The 18,745-nt window shown below is 34.4% G+C and overlaps 1 protein-coding gene across 1 annotated transcript; it reads left to right on the forward strand.

Annotated features, from left to right (window-relative positions):
• The first annotated feature begins 17,066 nt into the window (after positions 1-17,066).
• Positions 17,067-18,640, forward strand: LOC110113823. The gene has a single exon (XM_020846522.2). The coding sequence runs from the start codon at positions 17,590-17,592 to the stop codon at positions 18,253-18,255; it is 666 nt and encodes a 221-aa protein (XP_020702181.1). The 5' UTR covers positions 17,067-17,589; the 3' UTR covers positions 18,256-18,640.
• Positions 18,641-18,745: the final 105 nt, after the last annotated feature.

The following is an 18,745-nucleotide window of genomic DNA, read 5'->3' on the forward strand; positions in this document are numbered from 1 at the left end:
CAGATAGTCTATATTGAATCTATTGATCAAAAAATATTCATTAAGCATTTAAGTGACTTAATAATGTCAGATTTAGGCGAACTTAGGTTTGTTAGATTTTTCTCGTCGAGTCGTTTGATTCAACTACAAGCATGTCTAGTTTGAAGATTATTTGGTCCTCCAATTAATATCATGAAGTTTTAAATTAAGCTTCAGTCCCTTGAGTTGAGCTTGGATTGGACCAATTTAGTTTGACTATAAGTTTGCTTATAGTGGAACATCTTAATTATTTATAAATTAAATTATTTTTCTTGACTTGTAAAAGAAACTCAAATAGATCATCACTTTAAGCATCACACAAAGTCACTTCAGAAAAGAGAAATATATCCACACAAAATATAGGATTTTCCATTTTGATCAATTCATTAGATACAAAAAAATAGGAGCATATCCTATTAATTTTACCAGCAACATGCTTAGCATGTGATAATTTATTTTCTGATTATTTTATGGAGTCCTATTGATTCTCATATAATTTATTTTTAATTATTTTATGGAGTCCTATTTATTTTCTGATTCTTTAACACCTGCAAAGAGCAAACAGTAGAAAAGCAAATCGGAGAAGAAGAAGAAGGAAGCAGAGCATTTGCTGTATTAATTCATTCTTTGCATTTCTTAAGTTGCCGTGCTACAGTATATATCAGAGAGTTGGTTACAAGCCAACGTATCTCATGCTTTTTCTATCATAATTATAACTATACCTTTTTAATAATTTACAGATATTTATCTTTTAAATTTAATTATATTATTTAAATTTTCATTATATTAAAATATAGCAAGTAATGCATAAAATCAAAATTATTTATTATAAAATTGCTTAAAAATAATAATTTTATAAAAAGTTATATCAGATTATATTTTATAATTAATGCTGTATAATCTAAAATAAATCAAACAATTTATAAATCCATCCAACACAATTTTTCTTTTTACAAAATTAATCTCATTTTAACACAAGACATAACATCTTCACATAATTTTTTAAAACAATTTCTCAAAAAAGCTCTGCCCACCAACCAATTAAATTACCTCTACCGCAAATTCACTGAACGAAGGTCAACAAATGTTAAAAGTCTTAACCTCCACCTCCTAATTCCTTCCATCAGTCACATTTTCTAGAACATTTCAGCGCACCAACACTCTATAAATTTCTCCATCAAAGCTGATCAGAATCAACCAACGCATCCTCTCGCCCAAAGCTCTCTTCTTTGATCTCAGGCGTCGAGAGCTCTGCTGCAAATCAAGCTGTAAAATGGCGAGAGCCCACATATTCCTGTTGTTCTCAATGGAGGTGGCGCCGCCGCAGCTTATCCATGTCTCGAAGAATGACAGGCCGCCGGTGATGAGGCTGGAGACCATCGTCGAGGAAGACGTGAACGCCGTCGAGTCTTTCTCCTCCTCTGCCTCCGGCGAGAAATCAGCTTCGGACAGCCGGTTGTTGAAAATTTTCTATTTAGGCCCTATGAATGAATATTATTAAGTTATAGCTATCTTATTTTAAATTAAAAAACTTATGATCAAATGAAAAATTAATTATTATTTGTCTTTAGAGATATATCATTAATTTTATATGAAGCTTTTATATGCAGAGATTATTCATTTTATATTTTATTATTATGATGGACTAAAATAAAATTAATAGAGTCAAATATAAATAAAATCATAATGTATAGTCTAATATTGAGCGAATTGAAGACTTAAAGAATATTATTTAAGAAGTAGAAGACCAAAAATCTTCCTTTTAAAGTGGGATCATAACTTTATTATATTTAAATGTATTTATTTTATTTTAGTTCATCATAAACATAAAATAAAATATATGAATCTTAAAAATCAAATAATAATTAATCCTTGTTTTGAATACAGGTCGAGGAAAAGGTTACTAAAATTGTTATCATAAATCGATTGATTGGTTGTTAATAGAGATCAAGTTCAAAGTGGGAGAACCCGATGACCCGACTTGCCCGTGCTCTGACGGGTGGGAGAATAGTGATGATGGATGTGAGATAGCTATATCATGCAACTCTTTTTCTCTGTCTTTTTTGATGGTGTTGAAGAATTCTATTGTGTTTCCTAAGGAATTCATGAAGATGAAGATGGCATTGTATTGTCAAAAATATGTGAAAGAAATTTGTTTTTTGAATGAGGAATAGTTTTCATGTCACTTGATATCTTCGCAACACGAGTACTCTTAAAGTCTAAAAAATAAAATAAATATGATGGAGTATTAGCATATGTATTATTGCATTCTTGTATATTTATGTAATTAATATAATTAAAGTGAAAAAACAAAAAAAAATCTGGTAAATATTAATTTATTTAAAATTGATATATCATCAAAAAATTATCTTGATCGGGCACGAATCTCAAGGCAAAATCAAGCCGGAATTTTCAAAAATTAAATCCAGAATCACCTGAACTCCAATTTCAGCAAACCTATATTCAAACTGAGCATCTCGGAAATACGAACCCAACGACACCAAATTTGACTCAATCCGAGCCCAACCCGAAGCGCTGTTAGAAAGTTCAAACCACAATTTTAGTTACCAAACATTTTTCAAACATGACGTTCTTATAATCGAATCAAGTAGCTCGATGAGACAAATCCAACGAGCTCAAGATCGCTGAATTCCGACATCATTAAGACCTTCAAATGTCTGACGATACACGATCAAGGGATTCAATATCGATCGTCCATCCAACTACTCCCCATTTACCCCTGATCTCTCACCTATTTACAGGCCATGCCACTCCAAAAATTATAAATAGACCCCTCATTTCTCTTGAGAGGGGACCCAAGCAAGAAGAACAAGAAGAGAAGAAGAGGAGAAGGATAGGATGGAAGAAACTCCTCGAACACCGCCAAAATTCTACCCGACGCCCGAGTAACGCCGGAATTCTGCCCGACGCCCAAGTGACACCGAAATTCTACCCCACAACCAATTGACGCAGGAACTATGCCCGATTTTTCAAGTGACGTCGAAATTATGCCCGACGCCCGAGTGACGCCGGAATTCTGCTCGATACCCGAGTAATGCCGGAATAATGCCCGACACTTAAGTGACACCGAAATTCTGCCAGACGCCCCAGTAACGCCAGAATTCTGCCCGACACCCAAGTGACGCTGTAATTATGTCCGACGCCCATGTGATGCCAGAATACTACTCGACTCCCAAGTGATGCCGGAACTCTACCCGATTTCCAAGTGATGCCGAAATTCTAAGTGTCTTTGAATTCAACTCGAATACACAACTTGTTTGTCATTGGATTTCAATCCGGAAGTGAAGCATTGTAATCTGATAGTCCCAAATTTTAAGGACGAGTTAGTCTCTTGTACCTCAAGCAAACATTAGTGGAATTCTTTCAACTGGGCATGGCCCCGTGATTTTTTCCCTTCCTAGGATTTTCCACGTAAAAATCCGGGTGTTATTTTTCTCCTGTTTGCTTGCTATATATCGGTATAACGCTGAGACAGAAATTTTCTAACTCTATCACCGCGTATAATCTAGTCGGCAACAAAAATAAAAAACCTCTTAATGCACAGTCATATATATGTTTTGCTATAATTTTAATATTTGAGTAATACATAAATAAATATAAAATTTAGATAATTATGCAATGGTATATATGTAAATTTGAATTTTTTGAGATAGATTACTAAAGATTGTCGAGTTTTTTGTACTTTTAGCTTGAGAACATTTTTATTTGGCAGCAAGTACGGATGTGGGAGTTTGAGCACATTAATTATTATTATTTAATAATTATGATTATATTTGCCTATATTTGAAAAAATATTTATCTATATTAGTAAAAATGATGTGATTTGAATTTAAATAAATCACTTAAGATGATATTTCATTCCTCTTTGAACATATATAATCAAGAACTTAAAAATAATTTTTAGATACATAACATCTAAACTATTGAAAATATATATTTAACACCTAAACTTATATATTTACTAATATACCACCTAAAATCTTATTTTCCTTTTATTCTACCACTCCATTGAAGTGATGAGATACTTATACTCACTGTGAAAGGATGTCATTGACAGGGGAGACAGTTGTTGATAGTGATTTTTTACAGAAGTTTTAAATAGAATGTTAGAGTTGATTTAAAGAGGAGTTTTAGGTTGTATATTAGTAAATATAGAAGTTTATGTGTTAAATATGTATTTTCAATAGTTCAAGGTGTTAATTTTCAGAGCACCATAAGTGAGTCAATCAAAAAGTTTATTGAGTTTAACTTTTTTTAGGTGAACCAATCTAAATATGAAAAAAAAAATTTATACTCTTTCATTTGGAGGATCATTTTCTCAAAAGTTGTTCTTGGTTGAGTTTATGTTTTTGTTTGGGATAACTTTATGACTACTTTCTAAAATAGTTTTTTAATCCAAAATTTTCTAGTTCAAAAAATTTTTGTACTAAAAAATTACTTTGCAAAGCAGTAAAAAAAGTTATCCCGAATAAAACCTAAGTATTAGTGTTTCAATAGTGTAGTATTCATAATATAAATAGAGCTTCAAATGAAAAAGTAGTTGGCTAATATCACTTTATTATAAAAATCTTCTCTTGGTGATGAGCAATCAATGTTAACACCATAATTAGCCTCTAAAAAAATATTATGTATAAAACATTGACACCATAATTATATCGATTCTAAGCAAATATTGGGTTCTCTATCAAGTTACTAACTCTCTCAATCTAACCATAATATTGATCCATTCATCATTATTTTTTGGGTCAAATATTATAAATATCACTTAATAAATCTAAGAATTCAAATCTTGGGGCACATCATCCATAAGCAATATAACCCCACATCTTGTATTAAGAAATGCTCCATTATCACTTAGCACTAGACAAAATGCACCTTGTATAATATCCACTATTTCAGGATCTAGCTAGTTGAACTAATTTGATATGAATTCTTGCTTATTCTGGTTTGGCTATCAAATATAAGTTATTCACTGTCTAATTAACTTTAAAAGAGTTTAGAAGTGAAATGGAGAAGAGAAAATCGTAGGAGATAAATTGCTCCTTAGAGTGTTGTGGAACTAGAAATGACAGTGTTGCGGTGCTGACATTTCATTTGGGAAGAAGAATTGAAGTAGCAATGTGGAGCTATAGAGGAGCATTGTGGCTCTTAGTTCTCGAGTTGGTGGAATTTGAATCCAGAAGATTCCGGCCGAGCGTTGCAACAATGTGGGTTGGAGCACCACAACACCAGGAACGAAAGCATGCTATTATAGCTCGTTGTGCTCACCCTTTGAAAGTGTTATGATGTTTAAAAAAAAAAGGAAAAGGCCCGTAGGATTATCTGGACCAGAAATTTGAAGGTATTTTGTATTCTAGTTATTTATTTTTGATGTAAGGACTTAATACAAACTAGATTATTGTATATAATTTTGAGAAATAAAATTTAAATGATGCTTTGGACTATTGATTTTATTTTAGATTATTTAGTCAGCTCTAGTTTATTTTATATTATGATAAAGAAAAAAAATAGGGATTTAATTCTCTCTTTAGATCTAAGGATATTACAGAATTGTATCATAGCAATATTTTAGAAGAATTGGATTATACTAGAGTCATGTTATTATAGCTCGTTGTGCTCACCCTTTGAAAGTGTTATGATATTTTAACAAAAAGGAAAAGGCCCATAGGATTATCTGGACCAGAAATTTGGAGGTATTTTGTATTCTAGTTATTTATTTTTGATGTAAAGACTTAATACAAACTAGATTATTGTATATAATTTTGAGAAATAAAATTTAAATGATGCTTTGGACTATTGATTTTATTTTAGATTATTTAGTCAGCTCTAGTTTATTTTATATTATGATAAAGAAAAAAAAATAGGGATTTAATTCTCTCTTTAGATCTAAGGATATTACAGAATTGTATCATAGTAATATTTTAGAAGAATTGGATTATACTAGAGTCATAGGAAATGATCTATAGGTGTACAAAGGAGTTTGGATTAGTTTAGTATTATTTTCTACCGATATGTAATAAATATGTGTGTAATTGAACTCTCTCCCTTTATTTTAAATAAAAGAGTTATTGTATCAAGAACCCCAAAGAGAAAGAAGCGAATGATGGATAGAGTTCTAGCCATGTGCCTACAACCTAGACTATTCTGTGGGTAATGATATTTGATTCAATAATACAATTTTTAGGATTAGTGGCCTAGCTTATGGGTGAAGCCTAGAGTTGGATGATGGGAGCAAAGGGAGATGAGGTAAATGTAATTTTTACAAAATCAAAATACAGGTAATTACTATTAATAGTTGTCTAATTTTAATTTAATTAGAAATTATATGCTCCATAGTGTCTAATGAACCCTTAGGTAAGTTAGGAGTGGGCCGAGGAAAGTAAATTTTTATTCATTAGATTTTCTCTGAGAGTGTCACAATGCTAGGATTGTAGTCAAACTGGAACTCTATCCAACAGTTAATTCTTTCTGTTTGAGATTTATGATGCAACATCACTTTAATCTATATAAAGAAAAGAATGACTTAATTATACACATATGTATGATTAAGTGAAAGGAAAATTTCTAAACTAAGCTCCTAACTCCTTTCCCTTACTAATACAACTCGTTTCCTATGGCTCTAGCTATAATTATAATCCTTTAAGATCCATTTCTCTAATTCCTCCGTGTGATGCCATATGATCTAATGGAAATATTGAAACATAAACCTATAAATTAACTTCTCAGTCATTAATAGAAATAATCAGAGCTACTATAAAATTCAAATAATAAAAGTAACTTAATATGTTTTATTTCATCAAAATACATATATACACTAATCCTGTTAACTTTAAATCATCTATATATATCAAGAGATATTAAAACAATATTATAAAATAATATCTTTCTACTCTGATACAAAAGAACATGCATCGACCATTTCGTTACACTCCACTAAGCCCTTTTAATTTCCTTTTCTTGAAATGTCAAAAAATTTATATAATGAGCATAATCAGCACAATAGACTTATTTCTCTAGCCCATCATAGATATACATAACTAAATTAAAATATTACATAGAAGTTAATTAATTAAAATAAATATAATGACTTGTAAGGAATAAATAAAATATTAACAAAGTATCATTTTTCAAGTTTTTAGTTTACTGGAATTTTATAGTTCTTACTTATACCTTTGAAGCCGTTTCACAGAGAATTCTGACGCATCATAAAATACTTGCTATTAAAGGTCCAATTGCACTTAACTTTCATATATCATTAGGATTATCTAGAATTTCAATAATTACTAATATTTTGTTCAGATTACTACTTATACTTAATTTATTAAAATAATAACATATACAATACAACGATTATAATGCAAATATTTCGATGTTTGCTTATAACTCTACTTTCACTCATGCCTCCCTTTAAACTCCCACACGTACGTCTAGTAAGTAGTACCAAAAACATAACATAATAGTACAACATAACCTCCCACACCTGCTTTCCCAGAAAGTGAGGCTAGAATTCCTCCTACATTCACACTAGATAAATGAGGCTAGAATAATAGAATATATAAAGCCATTGTAACATATCAAAGAGTATACTTTTTCATTTATCAGAATATCTCTAATGCCATGCCATGAAACAATGCAAATGTAAATGCAATAATAACTAAATTATAAATTCAATGTAGTATTCAGATAATGTATGAATTACTTGAAAAAACTACATTGATGGCATTACATCATGGTTATTGAATTTTTTGTGTTCAAATTCCAACTTCAGTGAGATATTCATATAAATATTTTAAGACTTTAGATAACTATTATAATTGCTATAAAAGCCTCAATCAATTTATATACTAAAAAAAAATTGCATAAAAAACCAATTGGTAAGACTCACTACAGGAAAATCGTTCATTACCGGCGGACAAAATCTATCAGATAAAAAAGAAATTATGCAGGTAAAATCTGATTTCCAGCACATTTCTAGAAAAAAAGTTGTTCGACAGTAATTCATGTGTTGAAAATTTTATTATGTAAAAAAAAATTATCGAAAATATTTATGGTAGACTTACTGGCGTAGTGTCCGTGAAAAAATAGTAACCAAGAAGTTATTTTCCTAGAAGGAATTTCAACATTTTATCTGACAAAATTTTCGGTAGAAGCTTTCTGCTATAAACGCTGGCGGATAATCCGTCAGATTGTTTCGCTGGACATTTATTGATGGGAACATCCGACGGATTATCCGTTGGGTTTAAGTAGGACGACATAATATCCGTTAGATATTCCATTGGTAATTTTTGGTGGACAATAAATTGGAATAACCTATTATCCTTATACATAACGATGAAAATACCGGTGGATAATGGGCCGGTAAAAGGTCGTTGGACAATTCACTGGAACTTCCGTCGTTAAGGTACCGATGAAATATATGTCGGATGGTTTGTCGCTTTAACCGAGGTATTTACTTCCATCGAAAAGTCCGATGGTAATACAAAATTTTCTTGTAGTGAATTACTTATATTCAAAATGCTCAGGATAAAGCATATGACAACATATCAAAAGTTATAAGAAAAAAAAACATCATAAAATTTGAGAAAAATACAATTCATTCATAAATTTTTATAAAATTATTGAAATTGAAATTAGAAATAGAAGTTCAAAATTCTATCTCGTGCTCTTTAATATCTGGAACTTGCCCAATAGATGAATTCTGAATTTTGGTTGCCAAAACCATCCTATCTTTTTCTATCTCCTCTTCTCCCATTCTCATCTCCTCCTTCCTTCTCTAGTGAAGGTTGGGTGAGTGGTTATTTATCAAATGATTTAAGATATTTTATATATATATATACACCACAACGCACGACTTCCCAACACCATTGTGCTCTCAAAGAATCTTCCTGATTCTCCTAGAATCTCACTATTTGAGGGCTAGGCTCCATGGTGATGCCACCTAGCGCCACAGTGCACGTTCAAATTCTCCACTCCATCTAAGGTCTCAATGTTATAACTCAGAGCACTATGGGGACTACAACCTTTGATTCTATGGTACAATTTGCGTGAAGAGGGGCCCAAATTGATGGGTGAGGCTCTTGGTAGTATGGTTATAAATAAGAGAGATGGGGTTGATAAGTATTTATAGTTATTTCTAAGATTGAAACCTTCTCGATTTCATGGTGTTGTTGAGCCTCGGGCAGCTCAGGATTAGATTATGAGGATAGATAAATCATTTGACAACATGCAATATCTAAAGGATAAAAGGGTTTCATTAGCTATGTTCTTGTTGGATAAAAAGGTAGAGCACTAGTGGATAGGCTAACAGAGGTAGAAATTCTTGAGTAGATCAAAACAGATATTTATTAGGAGAAATTTGTAGAAACATTCAGGAGTTGGTTTGTGCTGCCATTTTCCATACAATAATAGATGTAGAAGTTTTTTTTTTTTTTTGAGGTTGGTACAAGGGAGCAAAATGGTGATGCATTACGAGTTAGAGTTCACAACGCTTGTCAAATATTCTCCCAGTTGGTCAGCACCTTTATGGTGAAGTTTTATCATTTCCTATGAGATTTGAGAGATAGTATGAGGCACCCCTGGTTTCATTTTATATTTGTTGCGTCCTAGAGTATTCGCGACAGAAGAGAAATATATAGTTTAACGTCTTAGCATTGTACGAAGATCCAGCACACAATCAGATAAGTGAGAGGGTGTAACATTCATAAGAGACACTAGAGTTTTTATGTGGAAACCCCTTAAAAGGGGGAAAAACCACTGGGCCTGACCCAGTTTGAATGAATCCACTAGTATTTGCAGTCGATTACAAATAAGGCCCTCCTTAGGGAGAAGGCCTTAGCTTGATGTCTCAAATGTACATCATATAGAGCGCATTACATGGTTGGAGTTATAATATAGACATGTTTGTTTGGTCGACAAAGATCATAGTCGATAGGATGGAGGTCGAAAAGACCATTGTCTGGCGATGTAATTCGGAAGGACCATAGTCGGCAGGAGAACAGGGTCAGAAAAGATCGTTGTCTGGTGATGGAGGTCGGATAGACCATAGTAGGTGACGGAGGTCAGAAGGATCGCAGTCGGCAGGAGACCAGGGTCATATAGACTGTTGTCTAGTGATGGAGGTCGGATGGACCATAGTAGCTGACGAAGGTCAGAAGGACCGCAGTCAGCAGGAGGGTTAGAAAGATCGTTGTCTGGTGATGGAGGTCGGCAGTATTCTAGGAGAACTCTGGGTATCAAGTGGTGGCCTGGTGGAACTCAATGCCTCAAGTAGTGATCCGGTGGAAGTACGGGCCTCATGTGATGTTCTGGTGGAGCACAGGGCCTCAAGTGGTTCTCCGGCAGAAGTTCGGGCCTCAGGTGGTGCTCCGGCAGAAGTTTGGGCCACAGGTGATGTCCTGGTGGAGCACAAGGCCTCAAGTGACGGTTCGGCGAAAGTCCGAGCCTTAGGTGATGGCCTGGTGAAGCATAGGGCCTTAGGTGGTGGTTCGGTGGAAGTCCGGGCCTCAGGTGGTGGTCCGGTGGAAGTTCGGGCCTCAGGTGGTGGTTCGGCGGAGCAATGGCGTCAGGCGGTAGTCCGATGGAGGTGAGGGCCTAAAGAGGTGGCCCGGCGGAGCTCGGAGCTTCAGGTGGTGGTCCGGCATAGCAACGACGTTAGGCGGTATTTTGGCGGTGGCTCGACAGAGCTTAGAGCCTCAGGTGGTCCGGCGGAGCAACGGCGTCAGGTGGTGGTCCGGCGGAGCAACGGCGTCAGGCGGTGGTCCGGCGGAGCAACGACGTCAGGCGGTGGTCCGGCGGATGTGAGGGCCCAAGTGGTGGTCCGGAGGAGGTGAGGGCCTCAAGTAGTGGTGCGGCGAAGTTTTTAAAGAGAGAGAGGACAACTTTTTTACTGCTTTACTTTTCGGATTACAATCATAATTTCTTTTTGGTAATTACTTGCACGCTACTTTAAAAAAAAAATTATACTAAAAAGTTGCTTATGGCAGCAACTTTTAACAAATTTACTTTCTTTACAGTAGCTTCCCAATGCAGTAAAAATGCCGTCCCAAACAAAAATTAACAATTAGACTGCGGTGCATGACTCTTACTAGAGGATTTGTAACAAGGCTCTTACTCTTATTATGAATCTATCAATAAGCTTATCAAGAGTTTGAGGATTATAATAATACATTAAGTATTGAATATTTAAATCTAAGCTTGACTACAAGTAAAACATTTTAATTCATGAATCTTCATGTTAATTATAATACATACAAGGTGATAAATCAATCATAATATTCAAAATGGAGAAAACAACTCTATATGAGATTGTTAATTTGATCTGATCATTATATTCATCCACATGCAGCCCATCACCCTATCATAAAATCACCAATTTAATATTTCTTTATGTGAACTCTGCACGCATCTTACAGTATCCACCAAGATCTGGAAGATCCATCAAATCAAAAGGCAAAATAATGAACTGTAAGGAACTATTTTGAAATATCTTTCATTCTTAGTGGTTAAGCAAGGCATATATAAACTTTTTGACTGCTACAGGCTTTTGACTTATATATAAGCTTTTGACTGCAAAAGGCTATAAAGTTATCTAGGTTATTAATTGATGGAATTCTTCAATAAACACCCAGAAGGGAAATTGCGTTTGGCCACAGCTAATTTAAAGGGACCACTTTTTGCTTTTGAAGGAAAGAACCTTGGAATGACAAGTAGAAGAGTTTCAGCATACACAACTAACTTTGGGGTGTTAGACTAAGAGATTTTGGGTTCAAATATTGTGTATGTTATGTGTGTATGAATTTACTTTAATTGTCCTAAATATCCAAAAAAAAATAAGAGTTTCAGCATAAATCCTTTACTTTTACTTCAATTAATAATCTGTAATTATAAGCAAGAGCCTAAAAAAATTGTTAGGGCTTAGGGTGTGCTAAAAGGCTTACGATCTATCTGTCTTCTAGTGATTGAAGAAGATGATTATTTCTTTAATATTATGAATTGCACTTGACCTAATTTGAGTTTAATTAGGGGTGTAAACGAGTCAAGTCGAGCTTGAGTCAGGAGGTGTTCGAGTCGAGCTCGACTGCCAAATACCAAGCTTGAGCTCGAGCTTGAGCTCGAGCTTGAACTTAGGTCGAGCTCAAAAGACAAGCTCGATAGCTTATCAAGCTTTGTCTCGAGCTCCGTCCTAAGCAGTACGTAACCTCCGTCTTCACAAGCTCTGTCAACACGTCCACTATTGTCTCGAGCTCCAACGTCGTACTGAGCTCCGTCGTCGTCTCGAGCAGCACGCGAGCTCCATTGTCTAGCTTTGTCATCCCAAGCTCCGTTGACGCATCCACTATCCTCCCGAGATCTAATATTTACACGATCTCCATCGTTGTCCTGAGCTCCGTCACATCCGAGAGTGGCTCGACGAGCTCACAAGTCGTGGAGTTCTGTTTGAGCTTGATAAGTCGTCAAGCATGAAATTCTGTTCGAGCTTGACTCATTGAGCCTATTAACGAGTTGTGTCCGAGCCAACTCATGAGTCGGCTTGACTCGGTTACACCCCTAAGTTTAATTTAATCTAGCTAGCTTAATTGTAAATTATGTCAGGACATCTTTAGTAAAATTTTTTTTCAAGACGACCTTTAAAACAATTTAATTTATTTTGTGATAATTGTAATACATATTGTTTATATATTGCACTCATGTTAAGTAGATTTAAGGGTTTTAAAGTCCATCTTGATAATTTTTAATGTCAACAAATTTAATCAAATGTCCATTTACTTTTCATTGATGAAGAGGACATGCAGATCTCATTGAGAAGGGTGGTGTGATCGAGGGGTGTCAATATTTGACACGACACAAAAACCCGACTTGAACCCGACCTAGAAATTTTGGGTTTGACCTGACCCGATTTCAAAACGGGTCGGGTTCGGGTTGACCCGACGGGTTGTTGGGTCAACCCGCAAACCTATTTAAAATGAGTTGCCTACACTGCCCCGGCTGCCCGCGAACTTGCCCCGACTGCTGCCCGCGTATCGCATGCGCCCTGCCAGGCCCTCGCCCGCCGAGGCCGCCTGCACCTGCCAACGAACGCGGCTGCGCCCGAGGCTGCCCGTACACTCCCCCGCGCACCTTCCCACATGCACTCGAGCACCTGCTCATGTCGGCCGCGTCTGTGCGTTCCGCCGTCCCGTGTCAGGTCAGGTCAATCCGGCAACTCGACGGGTCGGGTCTGGGTCTGAATTTTTGATCTGTTTACATACCCGTGTTGGGTTAGGGTTGACCAATTTGAACCTGAGGCAGTTCTAGGTTCGACCCAAACCCGGCCCATGACCCAAAATTGACACCCCTAGTGTGATATATGATGCATCGCTTTTTCTTCCTCATCTTTTATTCGTCCGATTTTTTGTGAAACTCTTACAAACTCCTTCACCTTTAATATTCGCCAACCCTCTATCCTATTGAAAACCTAGATTCATCAAAGATTTTATTAGGGTTATTAAAAAATGGCCAAATAAGTGAACTTGGCCTAAAAAAAATCAAGTTTAGGTTGACTTGTTTTTAAAAAATGAGTCAAGTTCGAGTTGACCTGCAAATCAAATTTTGATATAAAAATGACCCATTTAATTTTTTTACTTTAATTTTTTTTTTCTTGTGGGTATAATCTTCTTATTTTTTATCAAATATTCTAAACTTTATAGTTAATAACTTATAAAAAAATTATATTAAAATGTTTAACAAGTCGAGTTCAGGTCATTCAGATTGCTAGCGTGTTTTGTTAGGGTTAGACTTTTGAACCATTTCTTAAATGAGTCAAGTTTGAGTTGAATGGATTCAGGTTGGGTCAATTTTGGTTCCGTGACAACCTGAACATATATAACCTGATATCACACAGGTTATATCATGTCCGATTGTGACAAGACTTACTACAAGATCTGTTTGGAGAAGTACTGAAATAAAACTTCCAATTTATATGCTACATAGAGCCACTATTGATATGCAATATAAAGTGAAACACTACTGAATCTCAACATGATTTTTTGTATATCATCCAAAATATATAAATCTGAAATCTATCTACAATAGCGCTTAACAATATATAGCATAACAAAAATAAGAGTCAAGCCCGCAAATCAAAACTAACTAAAACATACCTACAACATAGATTGAAGCGTGTTACCCTTCCCCGGGCCTGAAAATAAAAGCAAAATAAGAAATGAGCTAAGATGGCTCAGTCAGCTATCATAGCCTAAAATAAAAATCAATGACCAAAACTAAAAAATTGATAACATTGTGCTAAATTATATACTAAAATTAAATACAATTAAATAATTACTGAAATGAACTAAATTATAAGCAAACACTTCATAATAGAATCCTACCTCTGTAGCCCATTGGCTCTATCATAACAACACATAGGTAACAGAATCTCACCGCCAGAATAAAATCACACCTCGATCATCTACTAGCGCCAGCATAACATAATCCCACCTTGGTTGCTAATAGGTGTCGGCATAATAGAATCCCATCTTGATCGCCCACTGGCGCCATCATAATAGAATCTCACCTCTGCCATCCACTGGCGCCGGCATACGGCATAACATAATCCCATCTCAGCCGCCCACTAGCAATGGCATCACATCATAACACTTCACGACATTTTTTTAAATGTATTGCATTAATTAAAGCATAATTAGGCTCAATTCAGAAATGACCAAAATGTTGAAATGATAACCAACAAAAATTCTTCTAAGCAAAATTTTATTATTTTCAGTTGTAATCAAATTATCAGAGATTATGTAAAACATCATTTTGAAGCTTTAATTGAACTTAAGCACTAATTTTATATGTAAACAGAAATTTCTAAGTATGCAAAAATCGTTGCTTTTTCAAAATCAACCTGTAAAAAATTTTCAGAATATACTCAAAACATTTATAGTCACAATCTATATAACATATAAATTGTTACGCTGTGAAAGTTTTATCAAAATAAAGTTATCATCATTTTTCTATAAAGAAAATATAAATTTGATCGGAAAAATATCAAAAATATAAAATTATTAAAATCTAAAATATACAAAACGTAACCTACCTTGAGACGAGCAAATTTTTCAACCGAACCGATAGACAAAAATTGCTCTATGATCGTCAAAACAAAGCTTCCTTTCTTTTCTCACCTCACTTTCTTTTCATTTTCCCCAAATTCTTCTCTGTTAAACCAAATGGAGAAGCTTATTTAAATGGCATTTATTAAATTCATAATGGTTTTAGATTTTTTATTATAAAATAATAATATAATAAATTTTTAGTATAAAACTCATAGAAATTCTTTTAGCAATTTAAAAATTATAAAAAAAATATTCATAAAATAACTTATTCTATTAAAAAAATTCTTATGAAATTAGTTTAAAAAACATATATCTAATGGCCCCCAAACCTCCACTTGTAACTTCAGGTTTCAATTTCTTAAGAAATTTTATCAATGTCCGAAAATTATGAAAAAATTAAAAAAACTAAAATACAATAATAAAAATATTATGGAGAAGACGGTTTATGATTTGAACTTATAATGTCTCTTGAATAAATTCTTGACTGTTATAATTGAATATGCAATTTTCAAAATTTTTAATTATAACTGGTTTATACCCAAATTCACCCGATCAACTTATCTTGACACCCCTAGATTTCATCAACGATGATTTATCTCTCATCGTCGTTACTGAGATTGTAATAAAGAGGATGAAAAATGAGTTATTATTTATATTATTTAAAGTTTTAAAAGTAATATCAAAGCACTTTTTTCCCTCTAAGATAGAAAATTAATCATTGGTTCACTCACAATTTGATGGACAAATGATCTTCAAAGAAAAAGAATATTAAATCTGCTCGAATAAAAATGCTTTCTTTATTGTTTTTATAATAAAAAAATTGCAACCAACTCAATTTTGTAAAGGTGCTTGTGAAATAATGGTAGAAAAAATAACTTTTAAAAAATATATATTTTAAATTGAAGATGTACCTTTTAAAAGAGATGACACATTAACGATTGTATCTGTTAAAAATTAGGGAAATTACATACATACCACTTTATTTTATGCTATTTACATATCTAATATCTAAAATATTAATATTACATACCTAACACCCATATACAACTTTAATATCAAATATATCACTCCTATAATTCATTTATATCATTCATACAATCCTATAAACTTTAATACTTCATTCCATGCACCCAAAGTTATTCTATGGGTGGTAATCATGTAATATTAATGTTAGATATGTAAATAGCATAAAATAAAGTGGTATTAATTTAAAACCCCCTAAAAATTAATATCCTGTCACAAAAATGTCTACAAAACAATGAAAAAAAATGACAGTAAAATAATAATAAAATGAAACTATAATTATAATCTAAAAGGAAAAACAATGAGAAAAAAATTATTTGGGATAACTTTAACTTTTTATAAAGTTCATTATCAAGTTGTGGGAATCTAACTTTTAGAAGCTATCATAAAAAATAACTTCCTAATATAATTTTTTTATTAAAAGCAATGAAAAATAATAGCCAAACAAAAGCTATGATTGCAAATTGAAAAACAAAATGGTAAAAAAATATCCCAAACACGAACTTTTATTTGGTGCGGTCACCTAACGTGGCTCTACGTTCGGACGCCAATAAATTAGTGCCACGTGTTCTCACTATTTACCGCGCGGCCCGACAACCCGACCCGGAATGGAGCCGGGATTGCCATGTTTGCGTATTGCTAGGTATTACTCGGTATTACTAGGTATTGGTCGATTTTGCTCGGCAATAACGAGAAATATCATTCTGTGAGGACCAATATCGAGCAATACCAAGATTTTTCTCAGTATTGCTCGGTATTTCTCGGTATTGGACTTGACCGAGCTGTATTTCTAGTTATATAAAAGCAATTATCTCCTCATTTCTAAGGCTGTTTGGATAGTAAAAATTGATATTTTATTAAATGAACAATAGCAAAGAAAAAAGATAGCCTTGCGTTACACGAAGACAATGTGGATTAAGAAATCAGAAGCCAGAAAAAGCTACCGCACATGACCAAATGTTCACAACTAGCAAGTATTTGTGAAAATAACACTTTCAACGTTCACTTGAGCCAATTGCTTAATACGGGACCCAAAACAACTGTCACCACCGCAAGGAATCCTATAAAGCGAATAAAAAGCAAGAGGAACCCCACCAAACCAAGAAAACCAGCTCACATATTTTCATGGTGCTCTTCTCATGGCTACTTTTGCCGTCCATTTCTAATCTTTTTCACAATAACTTTTACTTTGAAAGCTTTTGTTAGTGCCCACTCTTCCTAATTCTCTAAAATATCTCTGCATGGGAGATCTCAAGTTGCTCAAACCGACATTATTTCTTCTATAAATACCCTTCAATACCTACAATAGCCCCTCCATGTCTCTAGTTACTCACAAACCTCTTCTACTTCTGCATGAAAAAAATCACAATCTTATACATACCTCAGCATTTGCTTCTTGATTGAAAGGGTCTTCTCTTTGTTTTAAGCCAGTTTAATGGCAGAGAACTTTGATACTCAGCTGGTGAGTCCTCTTCCTTCATCCATTTCTTGCTGGGTCATGTCAAATCCCCGAGCTTCTAAGATGAAGCGCAGGGCTTCGACGGTCTTGAAGAAGACATTCTCCTTCATAGTGAACATGGTGAGGGCCAAGTCCATGTTAGCAAAGGGAAAATGCAGTGCCATTAAGACTAGGCTCCTCATTTTCGGGCTCCTGCGAAACAAGAAGGTTATTATGACTGCAATAAACCATAAGATACATGCTATCATGGGCCAGGAGAAAGGAAAACAAGCCGAGAATGAAGAGGACTACAGCAAGGCAATTGTGCTGTACAATAATGCAGAGGAGGCGCCTTCAAACACCAGTCCCTTGGAAGCTTTTCGGTCCTACGAAGTGGAAGATGAAGATGATGACTATCCAGACCTTCGTCACTCACTCTTCGACTCGGAAGATGATGATGAAGACGATGATGAGCTTGTAAATGGCACTGGATCTGTCATAGATCTAGTCAGGAATTCGAGGGAGGATGGCACTGAGTTCAAGCTTGAAGATGAGATTGACCATGTCGCTGATGTGTACATCAGAAGGTTCCATAGGCAGATGAAGCTGCAAAAACAGGAGTCTTTGAAGAGGTACAGAGAGATGCTTGCAAGAGGCGTCTAAGAGCTCTTGACTGCCATCATTTTAGAACTCGTTTTGCATGGTTCTGCTACTAGTCACATCATTATCATCAGCTTCGTTGGAGCTCCAGACACTTCTTTCCTTTGATATTTTACCAACTCAGAGGAAGCAACAAGTTCATGTGTCATCATGTATGTTAACAAGTTTTTTTTTTTTTCCCCTCGCAAATTCTGTAATCTCATTGCAATAAATATGTAGTTCATATATCTGCTAGTATTAATATTCTTTTGTGAGTGATGCGTGATGGACTGTCTCTGTATCAACTCAACTGTTATCATGTATGTCAACAAGTTCTATTATTTTTTTTTCTCTCGCAAATATTGTAATCTTCTGTTATCTCATAGCAATAAACTATGTAGTTCATATATCTGCTACTATTAATCCTCTTTTGAGGTGTGCTTTATGTAACTATGAATATGTGATGGCCGAGTTTCAAAATAGTGAAAACAAATAAAAGAGATAAAATAAGAGT

This window comes from Dendrobium catenatum, unplaced genomic scaffold (genome assembly GCF_001605985.2).
Source record: "Dendrobium catenatum unplaced genomic scaffold, ASM160598v2 fragScaff_scaffold_819, whole genome shotgun sequence".
Classification (NCBI taxonomy): Eukaryota; Viridiplantae; Streptophyta; class Magnoliopsida; order Asparagales; family Orchidaceae; genus Dendrobium; species Dendrobium catenatum.